Source organism: Musca autumnalis, unplaced genomic scaffold, assembly GCF_047663935.1.
Source record: "Musca autumnalis isolate F117 unplaced genomic scaffold, ASM4766393v1 scaffold_4, whole genome shotgun sequence".
NCBI lineage: Eukaryota > Metazoa > Arthropoda > Insecta > Diptera > Muscidae > Musca > Musca autumnalis.
Genome location: NW_027411977.1, coordinates 84,669,700 through 84,686,721, shown reverse-complemented (window position 1 = coordinate 84,686,721; position 17,022 = coordinate 84,669,700). Strand labels below are relative to the sequence as shown.

The 17,022-nt window shown below is 35.0% G+C and overlaps 1 protein-coding gene across 39 annotated transcripts in view; it reads right to left on the bottom strand.

Moving 5' to 3' along the window:
* Svil (Supervillin) overlaps positions 1 to 17,022 on the bottom strand; it is a 1,126,087-nt gene that overhangs the window by 392,707 nt on the left and 716,358 nt on the right. For 37 of the 39 annotated variants that reach the window (XM_073980363.1, XM_073980344.1, XM_073980341.1 and 34 more), the window contains one exon: positions 7,482 to 8,125. In XM_073980363.1, the coding sequence (XP_073836464.1) occupies positions 7,482 to 8,125 (644 nt within the window). Of the gene's footprint in view, positions 1 to 7,481; positions 8,126 to 11,167; positions 12,259 to 17,022 lie in introns of those variants that run through there. The other 2 variants (XM_073980371.1, XM_073980370.1) reach the window with 2 other exon arrangements.

Genomic DNA, 17,022 nt, shown 5'->3' with positions numbered 1-17,022 from the left:
GAAGATGACCACATCGGTCCACTCCTTCCGGCACCTCCCCCACAAAAGTTCGAAAATGTTCGGAAAGTTTGTGCGTACGATAACTCTTGTAGGGAGTGGCCGATTTGGTCCATACTTTGTGTAGCGTAAACTTTCTACCAGAGTAATATGAGGTTCCAATATGGTCTCAATAAGTCCACTCCTTCGGGTACCTCCCACACAAAATTTCGGAAAAGTTCAGTTTAGGGCCATCTCTCGAATTGCTTTGATTTTTGTTTTAGCAACTTGTATTTACTGCCCTCCATACGACGGTACAAGTTTCATCAGGGGCAAGTCCATACTTCCTGAGAAAATAGCATGAAACTTGCAAAAAACCCCTATGACACCGTGTGAGGTGGTTGGAGCGAAAGATAACTCTCGAACGGATCTGCCGATTCGGTCCAAAATATGTCCTTAGTAATATTTTGTCCAAACATAGTTTAAGTTTGAACATAACTCATATCGGTCCACTCCTTCAGGTACCTCCCCCACAAAATTTCAAACATGTTCGGAAAAATTGTTCGTACGGTAACTCTTGAAGGGAGTGGCCGAATTGGTCTATACTTTACACATCCTAATATATCTACCAGATATAGATCAGGTTGAAATATGGGCTATATTTGTCCACTCCATCCGTTACCTCCCACACAAAATTTCGGATAAGTTCAGTTTAAGACCTGATATCGAATCACTTTGATTTTTGTTCAAGCAACTTGCATGCGCTGCCTCAATTACGATGGCAAAAGTTTTTTTAGTAGCAAGTCCATACTTCTTGAGCAAACAGCCCGAAAAGTGTAAAAACCCCCTATGGCACCATATGTTGTGGCTGGAGATCTACTTCCATAACGGTCAATGTCGATCCATTCCTTTTAGTATCTCCTCCGCAAAACTTTTGATCTTTAATCCTAATCAACATTTTCGTCGGTTCAAACGTCCAAAATTTTTAAAACCCCCTAAATACATACGTATTTTGGGAAAAATTTGTTTCAATATACACAGGCTGAGGGTATATCTCTGTCGGCAAAGCCGACTGATACTTTTTTACTTGTTTTTCTATTAAAGAATATTTTATGTCGCATTAAAAATGTATTTGATATAAAATTGATTTGGCAAGACTGCAATTTTCACATGTAAATTGAATAATATCTATTATATTTCGAAACAATATACTTATAACTTGAGAATGGCAAATTTATTTGGGATTATTTCAATTGTAATTTGAGAACTCCGATTGTAATTCGAATTATTTCAATTACACTATGCAACACAGAAAATGCAAACAACTTCTAGTATGCATTTTTTGAAAATACATATTTAGACTACAAAAACCCTAGTAGGGATCCAGATCCAGTTCGGATTTTATGGCCTCATCTAAACCGGGCTAAATCTACACTTTTTTGCATTTATCAGGCCATTATCTCAGAAACGAATAGGAATTTGGCCTTGCTGTCTTTAGCAATATTGTAGCCCTAAACTAGTAGAACTTATCTTTTGAACAAACCACATAAGAAAAACTTCATCTAGGGCATCAAAATCTATAAAGTATAGACAATTTTACATAATTGCTGAAATTCTGGTCAGTATCGGCTAAACTATTGGGAGTTGAACCAAGTAACCTTTTGCAAAAATCTTCTAAATAAAGTTCTCAACAATTCTTTAGAACATTCTGAAACTCTAAAATGCTTACTTCATGTTGTTTCAGCGGTATTTTGCATCATATCTTTTACAACACGTATTTCAAACACAGTTCACACCAACAGTTTATTCTCGCATTTCGGATTTCACTACATTATTGACATTTTTATTAAATCGTCGTTGAAAAATGTACTGAAAACAACGACATAGAGGCATTTACAACAATGGTATGTTTTGAAGAGTTGTGTATTACATTCCAGCGAATATTTTTGCAAAAGAATACATTAAGAAAAAACAGCGGTTTTGGAGATATGGTGTGAAATGTATAAAAATTGTGGAATTTTTGCATATATTTTGAAATTTGAGACAATAAATGTAGTTTTTCCATGTTTATTATTTCGCTAAATATTTTATTCTTGTCCTTATCTACAAATTTGTTTCAGAGGTCAGAAGAAGATTCGCATTGGTTTCAGAGATATAGCCTCGAATTTCTTTAAAAACCCATGTTTAGATGGGACCATAAAATCCGAGCTAGATCTGACACAACAAAACCCAACTAGGGTTTCTTGTCGTTTGGGTCTGTACTTTCAAAAAATCCTCAGTTCGAACTGTTTGCACAATATCACCTTAAAAATGTTGCACAGTGTTATAATTTGGATTTTCCGATTTTACATTTTACATACATTTTAAATGTTAATTTTCAATTTGAATTATTTAATATGTAATTTTTGGAATTCCAATTTGATTTTAAATTATTATCAATGTGTGCAGTTGAAGAACAATTAAATAAATAATTAAAATAAAAAAATCAAATTATAAATTAAACAAGACAATCGACACTCAATCAAGCGAAGCAAACCCAGTATTGTTTACTTTTCCAAAACAGTGCTGTTGTAATGAAAACAGCGAATTTGGAAATTAAGGGGCCATTTATTGAGCACGAAAAAATCAATTTTCCTGAATTTTTTACAAGAAATCTACCAAAGTTTTTAGAAGATTTTGTTTTCATATGATAGGTCACCCTCTGAGCTACTTTCGGAATTTTTGTTGTTGAAAAATATTGCACAGTGTTCTGACACAAATGGCCGCCTTTGAAACACTGTTTTTCCTAAAGCGGTACCCACTGTAGCTCGAAAACGAATAAACCGATTAGCATAAGTTTTTGTGGGAACATTAAGAACCTAATCATCTTATCCTTAAGCGAAAAATATCAATTGTTAGAAAAAATGTGAACTATCCAAGTAAAAATTTCGATTTTAACTAAGAAAAAAAATCATAGTTTTTTTTTCATAAATCCGTCAATTGTTTTTTTAAGAAATGTCCCTCGCTTAAGGACAAGCTTTTTATGTGTATAATAATCCTCACAAAAACATATGAAGATCGAATCATCCCATTTCGAGAAAACTGCGTTTCAGCTGGCTACAGCCACATTAAAAATGACAGTTCGAGAAAACCGCGTTTCATACTTCGATGTTACATACGAATCACAATGAATTTTCGCTTTCTAACGCTCATATCTCAGCTAATATTTGTCCAATCAACTCGAAATTTTTTGCAACGTATTATATTCTACCAGTACTTTAAAATGAGACAATAAAAGTTTTAGATTTTGTAAAATTTGTAAGTGGCCATAACTTAAGGTATAAAATTATGTATTTTCTTCGAATTTGACATAAGTTTGGAAGAACGAATACGATGTGCAAAGAATGGACAAAATCGAGGACTCACTGTAACATATATGTATAGTTGGTGGCCTTATGGTTGTAATAGCTTTAGGGTAATTATCTCAGTCAATATGTGTAAAAGTATACAGTCGTAATATGAGCCGCGAGTACTACCTGCTAAAAAAATCAAAACTATCCTAGATATGTTCCTAAACTGCACATTTACGAAGATTTTTTAAATTATGTGTGGGATGTACACGAATCCATATTAGTCCCATTCCGATAGGACTTGCGGGTTTCAAGCAAAATGCTGAAAACCTAAAAAACCTAAAATGTCAACTTGAATCGCGATTTATTTAAAAAGCGACTCGGCGATTTTTTTGTTTTTTGATGTTTCTTATCTATGAACATTGTAGTTTCAGAATCCGCAAAAACTTCCCAGATGTAAGCACCTTCCACTTAAAGTTGCTTCAAGAGCACCGTGAAACCTTCTTACAACTTTTGGAAAAAAATTACGATGTGAAAGGGATCGGCCAAAGCAGATACGCAATTCATAAGTTTTAGGTTTATAAGTCATTCGAGTTGATGCCGTCAGGGTTATCTAGTGTTTATCTCAAGAAGGATTGGCTTGCCCGCGAAATAAAATTGTACCGTCGAGAAATAGTCCGTGAATTCAACCTGCTGCAAAATTTCAAGCCGATCCGACAAGAGTCCCAAAAATGCACTTGTGCCAATATTTTTGAAACTTTGTGTGGGAAGAACTCTAAGGAGAGGACCGATAAGTCAATATTCAAAGCTGATCTATGTCTGAGCAGCATTTTAATGAAAAAATTTGGAGTTTTGTGGAAAGAAGAAGCAGCCCGATATGGCCCATCTTCGAACTTGATCTAAGTATGCACGAAATATTACGAGAAAAAAATTTTTGAGCCAAATCGCTTGATCCCTTCGAGAGTTATTGTGCGCTCCAGCCAGTCGAACTGTTAGAAGAGTGCGACCGAATAGTCCGGCATGAATGATTTTACTCGCCAGAAAAAAGTACCTGCGAGTGGGAGTACTCGAAGAGTACGAGTTTTACAAGAAGTTTACTCACCACTCGTTTGTTTTATTTGGGAGCGAAAATGCTCGGAATAGAGTAAAAGTTTACTCGAAAACTAAAATCGAGTGAAACTAATTTATTTATTTTTGGCCGTTTGTGTGTGTGGCGCAGCTAAGAGTATACTCTTACTCTTTTTCGAACATTTTCACACCCACCTTAGACTAATGAATAAACAGACGACGGATTACTCTATTTTTCCGCGGTGAAGTAACTCAAACCCGAAAACTCAAAAAAGTTCGAAGACGATTATTGGGGAAAATGACAATATTTTCTTGGATATTTTTATCTGAGGATATAGTTCCCATCAAAAACTAACCCCATGTAGTCTTTTGCCAGAACAAAATATTTATTAACTTGTATTTTTTTTGGCATTTTATATTAAGTTTCTTAGTTACCACACTCAATTCGAACATACTCGGTGAGAACATTCCGTCGTCTATAAATTCATTAGTCCAGCATCCGGCAAAAAGGGGCACACGTGCCCCTCATCAGAGTAACATCAAAACAACCACCATTTAGTCTTCACTCAGAAGTCAATGAAGAAGGTTGTGCCGTCGCTAACCCACACGATGTTTGTGGAGAGAGCGAAATTTACGCTCTCGATGTCGTATGATTGTGACCGCAGATACTTCATTTGTATTGGTGCCGATACCTGCATTAGTCTATGCTCCCACTCTTTTTTTCTTGCAACACTCGTACTCTTCAAGTACTCGTACTCGCAAACACTTTTCACTCGCGAGCATAGACTAATGAAGACATAGACGTCGGATCAGTCAATTTTTCCGCGGTTAAATCACTCCAACCCGAAAACTCAAAAAAGTTCGAAGACGATTTTTGGTGAATATTGCAATATTTTCTTGGATATTTTTATCTGAGGATATAGTTCCCATCAAAAGCATTTTATATTGAGTTTCTTAGTTACCACACTCAATTCGAACATAGTCGGTGAGAGAGTTCTGACGTCTATGTCTTCATTAGTCTATGCCGCGAGTAAAATCGAGCACGTCTGAAATATAATTCGTAAGTGACGAAGAAAACAAGTAAAAAAGTATCAGTCGGCTTTGCCGACAGAGACCCTCAGCCTATGTGAAATGAAACTTTCATCTACGGACAGATCTTTTTGGACACTTAAACTTGCCGACAAAAATGCGGATTAGGATTAAAGTTCAAAAGTGTTGCGGAAGAGCTACTTAAAGGAATCGACCGACATATTCCATTATGGAATATTTTCGATAGAAATCGCGCCCACAAGTCATTTCAGTGGGTCATCGTGTAACTTTTGGACCAGTATGCGAGGAAGAGCATGGACTTGTGCGCAGAAAACATAATATCGCTGTAAACAGGACCACAACGGACAGTATCGCCATCTTCGAAGTCCGAAAAGACCCCAAACTTCACTTAGACACAAATGTTGAACTTTTGTGGGGAGGCACGCTAGGAGAGGCCCGATATGAGCCATTTTAGAAGTTAAACTAAATTTGTACAAAATATTAGGTGATCCAAAGTTTGGACCAAATTGGTTGCCCTGTTCAAGAGATATCGTGCATACCATTTTTGTGACATTTTTTAACTATTGGGGGAAGTACCGGAAGGTGTGAGCCGGTATTGCCCTTCTTCGAACTGAAACTAAGTTTGGACAAAATATGACGAAAGCCAATTTTTGGACCAAATCGGTTGATCAGTTCGAGAGTTACCGTGCTCTCCTGCCACTACATAAGGTGTCATAGGGGGTTTTAGAAGCTTGTACCGTAGTATGAGGGGCAGCAAATACAAGTTGTTACAACAAAAATCAAAGCGATTCGAGAGCAGGTCCTAAACTGAACATTACCGACATTTTGTGTAGGAGGTATCCGAGGGTGTGGACTCTATCATATTGGAGCCTCATCTATGTCTTGCAGAAATTTCACGATGTGTAAAGTATGGATCAAATCGGTTACTACATTTAAGAGTTATCGTTCGCACAACTTTTCCCAACATTTTCGAACTTTTGTGGGGGAGGTACCTGAAGGAGTGGTCCGATATGGCCCATCTTCGAACTTGAACTAAGTTTGGACAAAATATTACGAAGGCCAATTTTTTGAACCAAATCGGTTCATCCGTTCGAGAGTTATCGTGCGCACCACTCAGCCAGACGTACGGACATTCGAAATAGACTCCAAATTGCCTGAAACGGATTTCGTCTAAACATCCTTGAGGTCTTAAACCATTATTTCGGTGAGCCACATTTTGCCCACATGAAAGTGTATATACCCTCGTTAGCATAAATGCTGAGGGTTTAAATAAAGTGTTTTTTCTACTCACGCGAGAACTCCAGCTCGAATTCGAGCGAGTACTTCGGAGCTCTGGTAGAGACAAATCCTCATGTAGACACAGACAAGTTAATCTATAATTGATGAGTTAGCGTGCTCAGCTTATATACTTTTCCATGTTGCTGGTAGAGATGTAAACATCCCTGTGCCAGAAAGAGGTCAAGAGAACAGTAATCAGGTTTAGAAAGTAAGAAGCGATTCCGTATGTTAACAGGAGAGAAATCCAATTTATCCACGATATATCCCTCCGTTCGATTACGAATCGTCTTCAGTTATCTATTTTTGTTTACTCTGTGTCCACATTCAAAAATTGTTGCGCTGATACGCCGGTAAAATCTTCGCCTCCTCATAAAGATGCAGTTCTCATTGCGGCATTCTGAAAGGTTTGAATATGATTCCACTGCCCAGTGCTAATATTAGCATAACACACTGGCGCGGGATAGCTTACCACAGAGTGCCTATTGCTTTGTAAGAGGTCGTCAGTTATTTGAGGACTTTGATGCTTCTTCTGACCTTATCGCTAATAGCTGGGGCTTCCGTGGACGATCTTTGTACATCGTAATATTTCTTTCAAGTTAAACATAAATTATATCAGTCTACTACTTCGGGTACCTCCCCCGGACATGTTCGAAGTTGATTTAATGCAGTTTAAGGGAAGTTTTGAAACTGTTACCGAAGATTGTTTTTGTGGTCCGATCGGTTTAACCGACAGTTTGTTTAGCTTACTACAATATTACATACATATAAAATATTACTTACCTCTTCTCGGTGAGGTACGTTCTTCCCGATTGAAACCATTATTGCCTCCGTTGTTTGTCTTCTCCTGCAGCTGTTGGAACATATTGGCACGTGCTCGAACGCTATTCGTGCGCACAATGCCACTACCCGACGACGACGACGATGAACCCGTAGAGACATCAGCAGCAGCATTCGAAGGTGTTTTAGGTTCTTGATTTTCAATCATATCAACATCCTGTTCTAGGCCAGACATTTCGAAAATACGCTGTTCGCTATTACTGTCACACGATAAACCCGAATCACCGGTAAACGAATGTGTCAGATCCGATTGATTGGCGGCACCACTTGAATCGTTGCGATTTGGTGTTTTACGTGTTACACCTGATATGCAGGTTTTAAAGGATGTAGAAGACGACGACGATGGTTGGGGTGGTGGTGTCGATGTCGATGTTACAACGGCGGCGTTACTTAACGAATGCTTTAACGGCTGCAACGGTTGGGTAAAAGAACGCGTTAGGGCAAAAGCCGATGGCGGTGCGTTCGGTGATTGATTGCCGTGTGCGGTAATGTTGATAAAACCAAGACCTTCCAACGACTTGGCCGGTTTAAATGCTGAACCGGCGGGTGAGGTATAGAATGGTGAAGAGTCGTTGTTGCTTTTAAAGCTGCAATTAAAGAGAGCAAAAAAATTGGTTGGTTGTTATTTGTTTTGTTGCTTGAACTTTTGCTTTTCAGGGTGTAAATGTTGAAGAAATTAACTTCGTTTTTGTTTTCTTGTTTTGTTGGTAACGGTTAAGGTTGGCTCATTTAGAATTCAATTACAAAGTAAAGCAGGCCAAAACAAAGACTAAGGTAAACTATTTTGCATTTATGCTTACTTTGCTCTATTTTTTATTTGTGCTTTTTATTTCTTTTCTTTTTTTTGCATTTTGCAAAATTTACTACTTTTTCTCTTGTGTAAAATAAACTTATTTCGTAAAGTGGTAAACAAACCACGTTTACAAATTACAAATTATGTTGTGCTAAGATTAATTTTTGTTTTAAGTTAATTTGGTTTTAAATCCAAATTTGTAAAAAGATTTGTGATATTTAGCAACGAATGTAAAGAAATCCGCAAATCCCGCGAAAACTCCTTTTCAAATGTCAATCCTCACCTGAATGTGGGTTACATTTATATTAAAAATGTAACCGAGGAAATAGAAAAAAAGGTAGAATACGATCAGAATGTTAAGTTTCCACCAAAAAAATATCTAGTAATAGCATGAGGTTAAAATATGTACTTTGCGGTCTTAAAAAATATGGTAAGGAGATTCCAAAAACATATTTCCCACGACCATCCCCTAAAATTTCCTATCATATCTATGAGCTTTTTGTAAGTTTAATGATATGAGAAGTCATTTTTGGTTCGAACGGCGCACAATGGTTCAGGAATCGATTTTCCTGGCCAAAAATCAAAATTTTGTTTTGTAACAGATATTTAATTTCTATATGGTATTCGATAGTAAACATATTGAAACTAAAGAAACCAAAAAATTAGGTCAAAATATTGGAAGGTGCGGGCGTGGGGTGCCCCTAAAGACGAACATTTTTCCAATTTTTGAGAAATACGTAATTTTTGAAAACTTCTGGAGAAAGAAATAGCTATTTCTAGGAAACTATAACATAAATTGCGTTTGCTGTTTTATGTTAGGTAGGGAGGATTGTGGCCTTTAAAAATAAATTAAATAAATTACCGTGGCGTTTACACAACATGAGCTATTTTATTTTTCCTCAGGTACTAAATTTTATGAAATTCCAAATTTAGTGGACTAGAACTTTTGTGGAACAACATGGAACAATGTTCTGTTTCCACAGAAATATGCCCGAAAGTCTCCTCTTTTAGCCCATATATACTTTTGTTCCCGTCCCGTTCCGTCCGTTTAACACTTTTTTAAATTTATTGAAATTACATGGGTAAAAATGTGTGTTTTTCCATACCAATTCCCATATGAATTACAGCTTTTTTACATAAATTAAAATTTTTTGGAGTATATGAGTTTTCATATGAGTTATATAAGTTTTATGAACACCCAAGGAGCATTTTATTTTAATTTTTGACAAAATTTAAATTTTGTCCATTTTTTAATGTGAAAAATTTGTGAAAATTTTTTTTTAATTTTTTTTTTCGAAATTTTTTTTTTAATTGTTTTGGCATTTTTATAGTGTATTTATTGGCGTTTGACCATCTTTAATATATAAGAAGATATAAAAACACAAAAGCACTGATATTTTTATGAAAAATAGTAAAAAAATTCAAAAGTTTAACTTTGACATTGAATTCCTCTGCAACTACCAGACCGAATTTGAACGCTTATAATTCACCAAAGCTGATTGTGTTGTCTAACAAAAAAAGAATTGTGAAAATATCTCTATCCGTTCAAAAGTTACAGAATTTTGACCAGGAAAAAACGATTCTGAACCACTGTGCGGCGTGTCAAATGATACCACTTGTAGAAAAGTTGAAATAGTAAGCAGCGTTGTTTTTGCCACCCTTGAAAATGCTTGATGTTATTTAGCTTGGCAATGCACCTAGACATTCGGCGTTCAAGGCGCCACCGTGCCATCGTGATGAAGTGGTTAGCATTACTTCATCACGGTGGCACCAGTGTGCAGCTTCCAAATATACACAGCGCTTTCAAAGTTTGACATCTGATCGATCCGAGGAGCGTATCAAATTGAAACGATTACGGTGGCTTAGGAATGCTGTGCGATTAAGGCCCAATTTATTAACAAATAAAAACTAACAAGTAAAAAAAGCGTTAAGTTCGGCCGGGCCGAACTTTTTATACCCTCCACCATAAAATATTCTTTACTAAAACGGAATAATTATTTTCTTTCCAGTCCTCAGTTTTAGGCGGAGAAATTTTGTGAGCACTGACACCTAAATAAGGTAAAAAAAAACATAAAAAATGTATTCAATAGGTCGGGAACCTTATATGGGGCTATATCAATGTGTGGACCTATGTTTTTGGTGGAGAAGTTTTGTGACCACTAGGAACCTCAAACGTCGAATTGCAGATACTTGGGTTAAAAATTGTAGCTAAAATCCAAAAAAATCAAAAATCGCGAAGCACCGTTATGTGGGTGCTATAGCAAAACATGGTCCTATGTTGACAATTTATAAAGGGGGGGCTATACAAAATATGGACCTGCTTTGACAGTTTTTGATGGAGATATTGTGTGACCATTGGGAACCTCAAATGTCGACTTACAAATAGTTGGGTCGAAAATTGTAGCTAAAATCTTCAAAATACCGAAAATCGGGAGGTACCGCTATATGGGGGCTATACCAAAACATGGACCTATGTTGACAGTTTTTAGTGGAGATGTTTTGTGATCACTAGTAATAATTGTAGCTATAATCCTCAAAATACCGAAAATCGGGAGGTACCGCTATAAGGGGCCATACCAAAACATGGACCTATGTTGACAGTTTTTAGTGGATATTTTTTGTGATCACTAGGAACCTCAACTGTCAAATTACAGGATGTTCGGTCAAAAATGTTAGCTAAAAATGTTAGCTATCTGAAAAACACTTTACTAGGATTTGCAGATAATATATATATATATATATATATATATATATATATATATATATATATATATATATATAATTGCAGATTCAAACTATAGAACCCCCCCAAAAACACATTAGAACGAAAATTCACCTTTTTCGACGTAGATAGATTGGCGTATTAAAATCCAAAACAAAAAAATTTCTTTCAATGACACGATTTTTTTTTTTTTTTTCAAAACACTTTGGACTATTTTTTTTTCTTATATTTTTTTACGACACTTGTTGCAAATATGCCTTTGACATTGAAAATTATTTTGTAAATATAATTTTTTTTGCAATTAATATTTTTTTCTTTCTTTATCAAATAAAATTTTATTTTATTTCTCTTGGAATTTTTAAACACTTGGTGGCTTGTGGAACACTTGTTTGGTATTGAGGGGCATTACATGAAAAAAATTAGCTTCAAACTCAATTGTGATTTTGAAAAAAAAAAACTGTATGCAATAAACCACTAAATAAGATTTCTTAAAATAAGCACAAAATCCGCACAGCTTATTAACCCGTTCACATTAAAACCACGTTTGTTGTGGCGTATGGTGATCGTTAGAAGGGACGGCGCAATCACAAGAGTGACGATATGAAAACCGGCAGACGCGTTGTACTCTGCAGTAAAGACGACGAATGTGACGCGGCGATAGCAGTGGCAGTGATATTTGAAATTGATAACAATTTCTTTATTTTTTATTCTTTTTACAATTGATAAAATTTATCAATAGCTTTTTAAACTTTTTCAATTTCTTTATCAAAAAAATAAAAAAGAAAACACTTTCAATTTGTTAAAAGGCCACTTTGCTTTAAATTATTTTTTGGTTGGTTGGTTGTTTGGCCAAAAACCGTAGGGAAAAAAAAACACAAATCACACTGGCGTAATCTAAATTTATTTTTTGTCTGTTTTAACAAACGAAAAAAAACACGACCGTACGACCGACCGACCCAAAAGAAGGCCAACTTTAAAACAACAAATTGAAAAAGTTAAAACGTTGCGTTACGTTTTTTTTTTCTTTGATTTCTTGTACTTTGATTTTTTTCACTTTTTGTTTTGTTTTCATAAAACAAAAATACAAAACAACATCGAAATTCCGCACGAAATAGAGAAATTTAAAAACATAAAACGCGTGAAAATTCAAATGACGATCGTTAAACAACTGAAAATGCGAAAATTAGTTTTCCCTCAAATGACTCGGTAAAAATTTCTTTGTTGCTCTATTTTACAAAAAAATATATGCCAGTGGAAGAGCGAGAGCCAACGAGTCAATTAGTGATCGTTTTGTGGCAAGAGAGCTTTATGCCACAACAGAAAAAAAGCTGCGCGCGTTTTCCATTCCAATGATATTTTCTTCTTGCTCAAATTCTCCCACTTAAATCAATGTATGTTTTGTTTTTCGTTACCACTCTTTTAGCCACCTTTTTCCATTTGAATTTCCTTTATGACTTGTGTTTTTCTTTTTTTGCTGTGTCTGTTTTTGTTTTGACCATTTTATCAAACAACTTAGCAAGTTAAAAGGGGGCATTTAAAATGATGGCCCCGAACAAGATTGCATGATGTCACAATCACTTTGTGTAGGTATTGGTGGTGGCGTAATATCAACAAGGTGCATTGGTCCAAGAAAAATTTCGGTATACACAATGAAAATTGTTTGTGCGAATACATTAGAATTCGGAAACGAAAGTTTATTAAGGGCCATTATTATACGTATGTTTCCTTCTGTTATTGGACGGATTATTATTATTACTACTAGCAGACCCGGGTCCGCGTTGCTGGCCCGTTATATTGATTTTTAGTGACAACTCTTAATGGACTTTATGCTTTATAATTCAAAGTAGGTATTTTCTACCTCATTTCTTTGGGTTCATTGTCAAGCCGAAATATTCATTTAGGATTTTAAATTTATCAACAGATTTCATAAAAGAGGATATACTGTGCCAATTCCGAAATTCATGCCTACGTGTACCACGGCACATTCCATAAAATTAAAAGTGACCGTGATCGGGACTTCGGGCCCCAAGTAAGAACATTTGATCGGGGGCACAACCACCGTTGTTTCAAAAATTAATTTACAAGCCGATGCATTCATAAGTTTAACAAATATAGCGATTATAAAACAAAAGGCCCACGAAAATCATCAACAAATATATATCATTTTGCACCACGGGATGTTCCAGAACATTTTCTGATAAGTTCAGGATAATCGGTTCAGTAGTTTTGTAGATATAACATATTTAAAAACGTGGGCGTGGTCAATTTTTCTTTCCATAAAAACTAAAGTTGGGCTATGACGAACATTTAAAAAAAATTATCCAAATCGTTCCGGCCGTTCTCAACTCATGGCACAATTACAAAAGACCGACATTTGATTTTTGTTTATATAGATTTGAAAATTGGTCGTGGTCGCGTCCCAAACAAGTTCGTAAGTAGGAGACACATCCACAATAGGGATATAACTTTTGGCACTTTTTTGCAAATATCAAAAATACCACCACATAGCCGTGTAGAGCATGAAAAACTATTATGAAAATAGGTATAATTTTTTCTCTATCGCGAAAAAAGTTTCCGCACCAAATGCATTGAAGTTCAGTTATGCATTTTTTAATTTTAGCTGTTATGACAACATATTTGCTTTTTATTAAATTTTTTATTTTTTTGTAATCTAATTTAAAATCATTACCAAAGCGTTCTGGACCAATTTTTTCTCAATTCGCGCCATTTCGGAGCATTTTAGGAATTTTTGACACTATTGCAATTTTTGTTTTTTCTTTATAAACTCGTGAATTTTATGTTTATATTTATTGTACCTATCGGACAAGAGAATATGGTGTCATTTGCAACAAATTCGCGAAAGTTACAGACAGTTTTTAATGACTTTGCCTGTGAGAATTGTATTTTTGTCTATGAATATTTATTCAAACAAAGCAAATTTAAAATTATAAGTAGAAAAAATATCAAAAGGGTTTTAGTAATTACAGTCGGCGCGGAAACTTTTTTCACCGAATCGATCTTAGAAACGCGTTTTCATTATTAGGACAAAATTCCCCAAGTGGTACTGGTGTTGTATTTTTGTAAAAAACATATCCGATTCTCACAGGCAAAGTCAACAAAAACAGCCTGTAACTTTCGCGACTTCGTTGCAAATGACCCCATATTCTTTTGTCCGGTAGGTACAATAAATATAAACATAAAATTCACGAGTTTATAAAGAAAAAACAAAAATTGCAATAGTGTCAAAAATTCCTAAAATGCTCCGAAATGGCGCGAATTGAGAAAAAATTGGTCCAGAACGCTTTGGTAATGATTTTAAATTAGATTACAAAAAAATAAAAAATTTAATAAAAAGCAAATATGTTGTCATAACAGCTAAAATTAAAAAATGCATAACTGAACTTCAATGCATTTGGTGCGGAAACTTTTTTCGCGATAGAGAAAAAATTACACCTTTTTTCATAATAGTTTTTCATGCTCTACACGGCTATGTGGTGGTATTTTTTTGGTTATAGCCCTAATCCACAATTGTCTAACAAATTAATTTTTAAACCGACACACAGTGCGAAATATGGGGCACTTTAGTGGAACTTTACTCATATCTTTTAATGTAAAGAACGTAGGTTAATAAAATTTCCAAAAATATTTCTTATAGTTGAGGGTCGTATGTGGATAAATATGGGCCACATAGACTTGCGGTTTCCTATAGCCCTCACATCGGTGGTGACCGTTTTTACGTATTAGGTTAATTTTTCAACCGATTTTGCTGCAAATTGGTATATTGGGGTTTCAGTGGATGGAGAATATATGTACAAAATATTGTCAATATCTGTTCGCTTATTGGTATAGCCCCCATTGAGCGGTACCGGCCAATGCAACATATTTTAAAGATTCCAAGCACATTTACCAATCTACTTGTTTGCATTTTGGCATTTTATGTTCTTCGTAGGTAGAAAACCGTTTTGCGAAATATTAGCAACGTATTTTCTCGTTTTGCTATAGCCCCAGTATGAGGTGGGCACCCCATTTGGGATATTTAAATGGTGTTAGGTAATTATTGCTATCCGAGTTAGAAAATATTATAAAAAACAATTCAGAGCATAGATCCTTGCTTTGGCCCCTCCCCCCAAGCATCCACATACATTAGTAAATGAAAATAAAAAAAATATTTTTTTAATTTTTTTATTTTTAGTATAGTGTCATTGATATAACATAAATTTAACAAATTGAACGTTTCAACTGAGGATATGTTTATCTTATTACACGGTTCTGCAAATGAGTACATAACCTAAAAGTATCTGGTGCAACTATGCTTTGTTTTAGGTACTTAACGATGTCCTGAGAAAACAGCTCAAATTTGACCATTTTTTCTATAAAATGTGAATGAAATTCGCAAGAATAGTCATAAAACTATTAAAACCAACATTTCTTAGTATTGGTGAACCCATTTTGGGATAAACGAAACCAACATTGACGTCAAATGCCGGTCTTTCTATCAAATTTTCAAAAATATAGATATAAGAATATTCCAATGACTTTCTGATGAGTCCCATATCCCTCAAACCTGCGCAAACCTGCAGCTAATTTTTGGTTTGTCCATAGAAAAATATCCTAGCTCTCAGAAAATGTGCGATTTCTTTCTGCAATTCACCACAAAACTAAAACATAAAAAAAAATAATTTAGTAGACTTTTAATAAAAAAGGACATTTTTGGGGAACGAATAGCAACCAAACTAAATTAGATATTACAACTCTATAAACGCCAAATAATTAAAAAATTTCAAGAATTATAACCCCGACAAAAAATATGGTGAATTAGCTTACCATCTGTTTGTATCGCTATATTACTTAAGCAAAGCTAGAAGCATTTTTTAAGTAAAATAAATATTGTAAAACAAATGTATCTTTTAAATGCATTTCTAGTTGTTTCGCGGGGTAAATCACAAAACTGAATATGAGGCACTTGTCGTGGGATACTTAGCAATGGATCCCAGCAATAATATCGTTAGTTCTATGTACTCTAATTTTTGAGTAAATTTCCACTAAAGTTTCCATATTTCGGACTGTGCGACACATTCGTAATTATTATAAATATAGCATAAAGAAATAGGGTATAGGGGAAGTACCCCGCCCGCTCCAAAATTCAACTAAATTTGTAGCCTATTTTTAGCGGGGCCATGCCTGTACATTCCATGACAATTTCAGGAAATTTATGTCAGTAGTTTTTGTAAAAAATATGAAAATTGAAAAAAGTTGACCACGCCCACTTTTTTAAATTTTTATCTTTTGTACAAAAACTACTGACATCAATTTCCTGAAATTGTCATGAAATGTACAGGGATGGATGGATTTTCTTTGCATAAAAACCTAAGTTGGGTTATGACGAACATTTCAAAAAATAATTATCCAAATCGCTCCAGCCGTTTTAAACTGATGCCATTACCAACGAACGATATTTGATTTTTATTTATACAGATGTAGCATTTTTAAAGAAGTAGGGTGGGTATAGGGGAAGTACCCCGCCCCCTCCGAAATTCAACAACATTTGTAGCCCATATTAACCGGGGGCCATCCCTGTACATTCCCTGACAATTTCAGAAAAATCAGTTCAGTAGTTTTTGTAGAAAATATAAAAATGGAAAAGTGAAAAAAGTGGGCGTAAAAGTGAGCGTGGTCAAATTTTCTTTACAAGAGAAAAAAGTATAAAAATTGGATATTTTCAAAAGATTTTTGCTATTTTTACCATTAAGAACCGTTCATAGATATTTCACATGTTCCAGAAAGTTGTTTATTGATGCCTTTGCTACACTATTGTGATTGATTGTTTTCTTTAATTTTGAACGGTTTAGTATCGATGGAGCAGAAGCCGAGAAAAGAGGATAAAAATCGTAATTGTTTTGCTATTTTGACCATTAAGGTCCGTTTCTACAGAGTTCGTATATTCTATAAAAATGTTTATTGAGATCTGA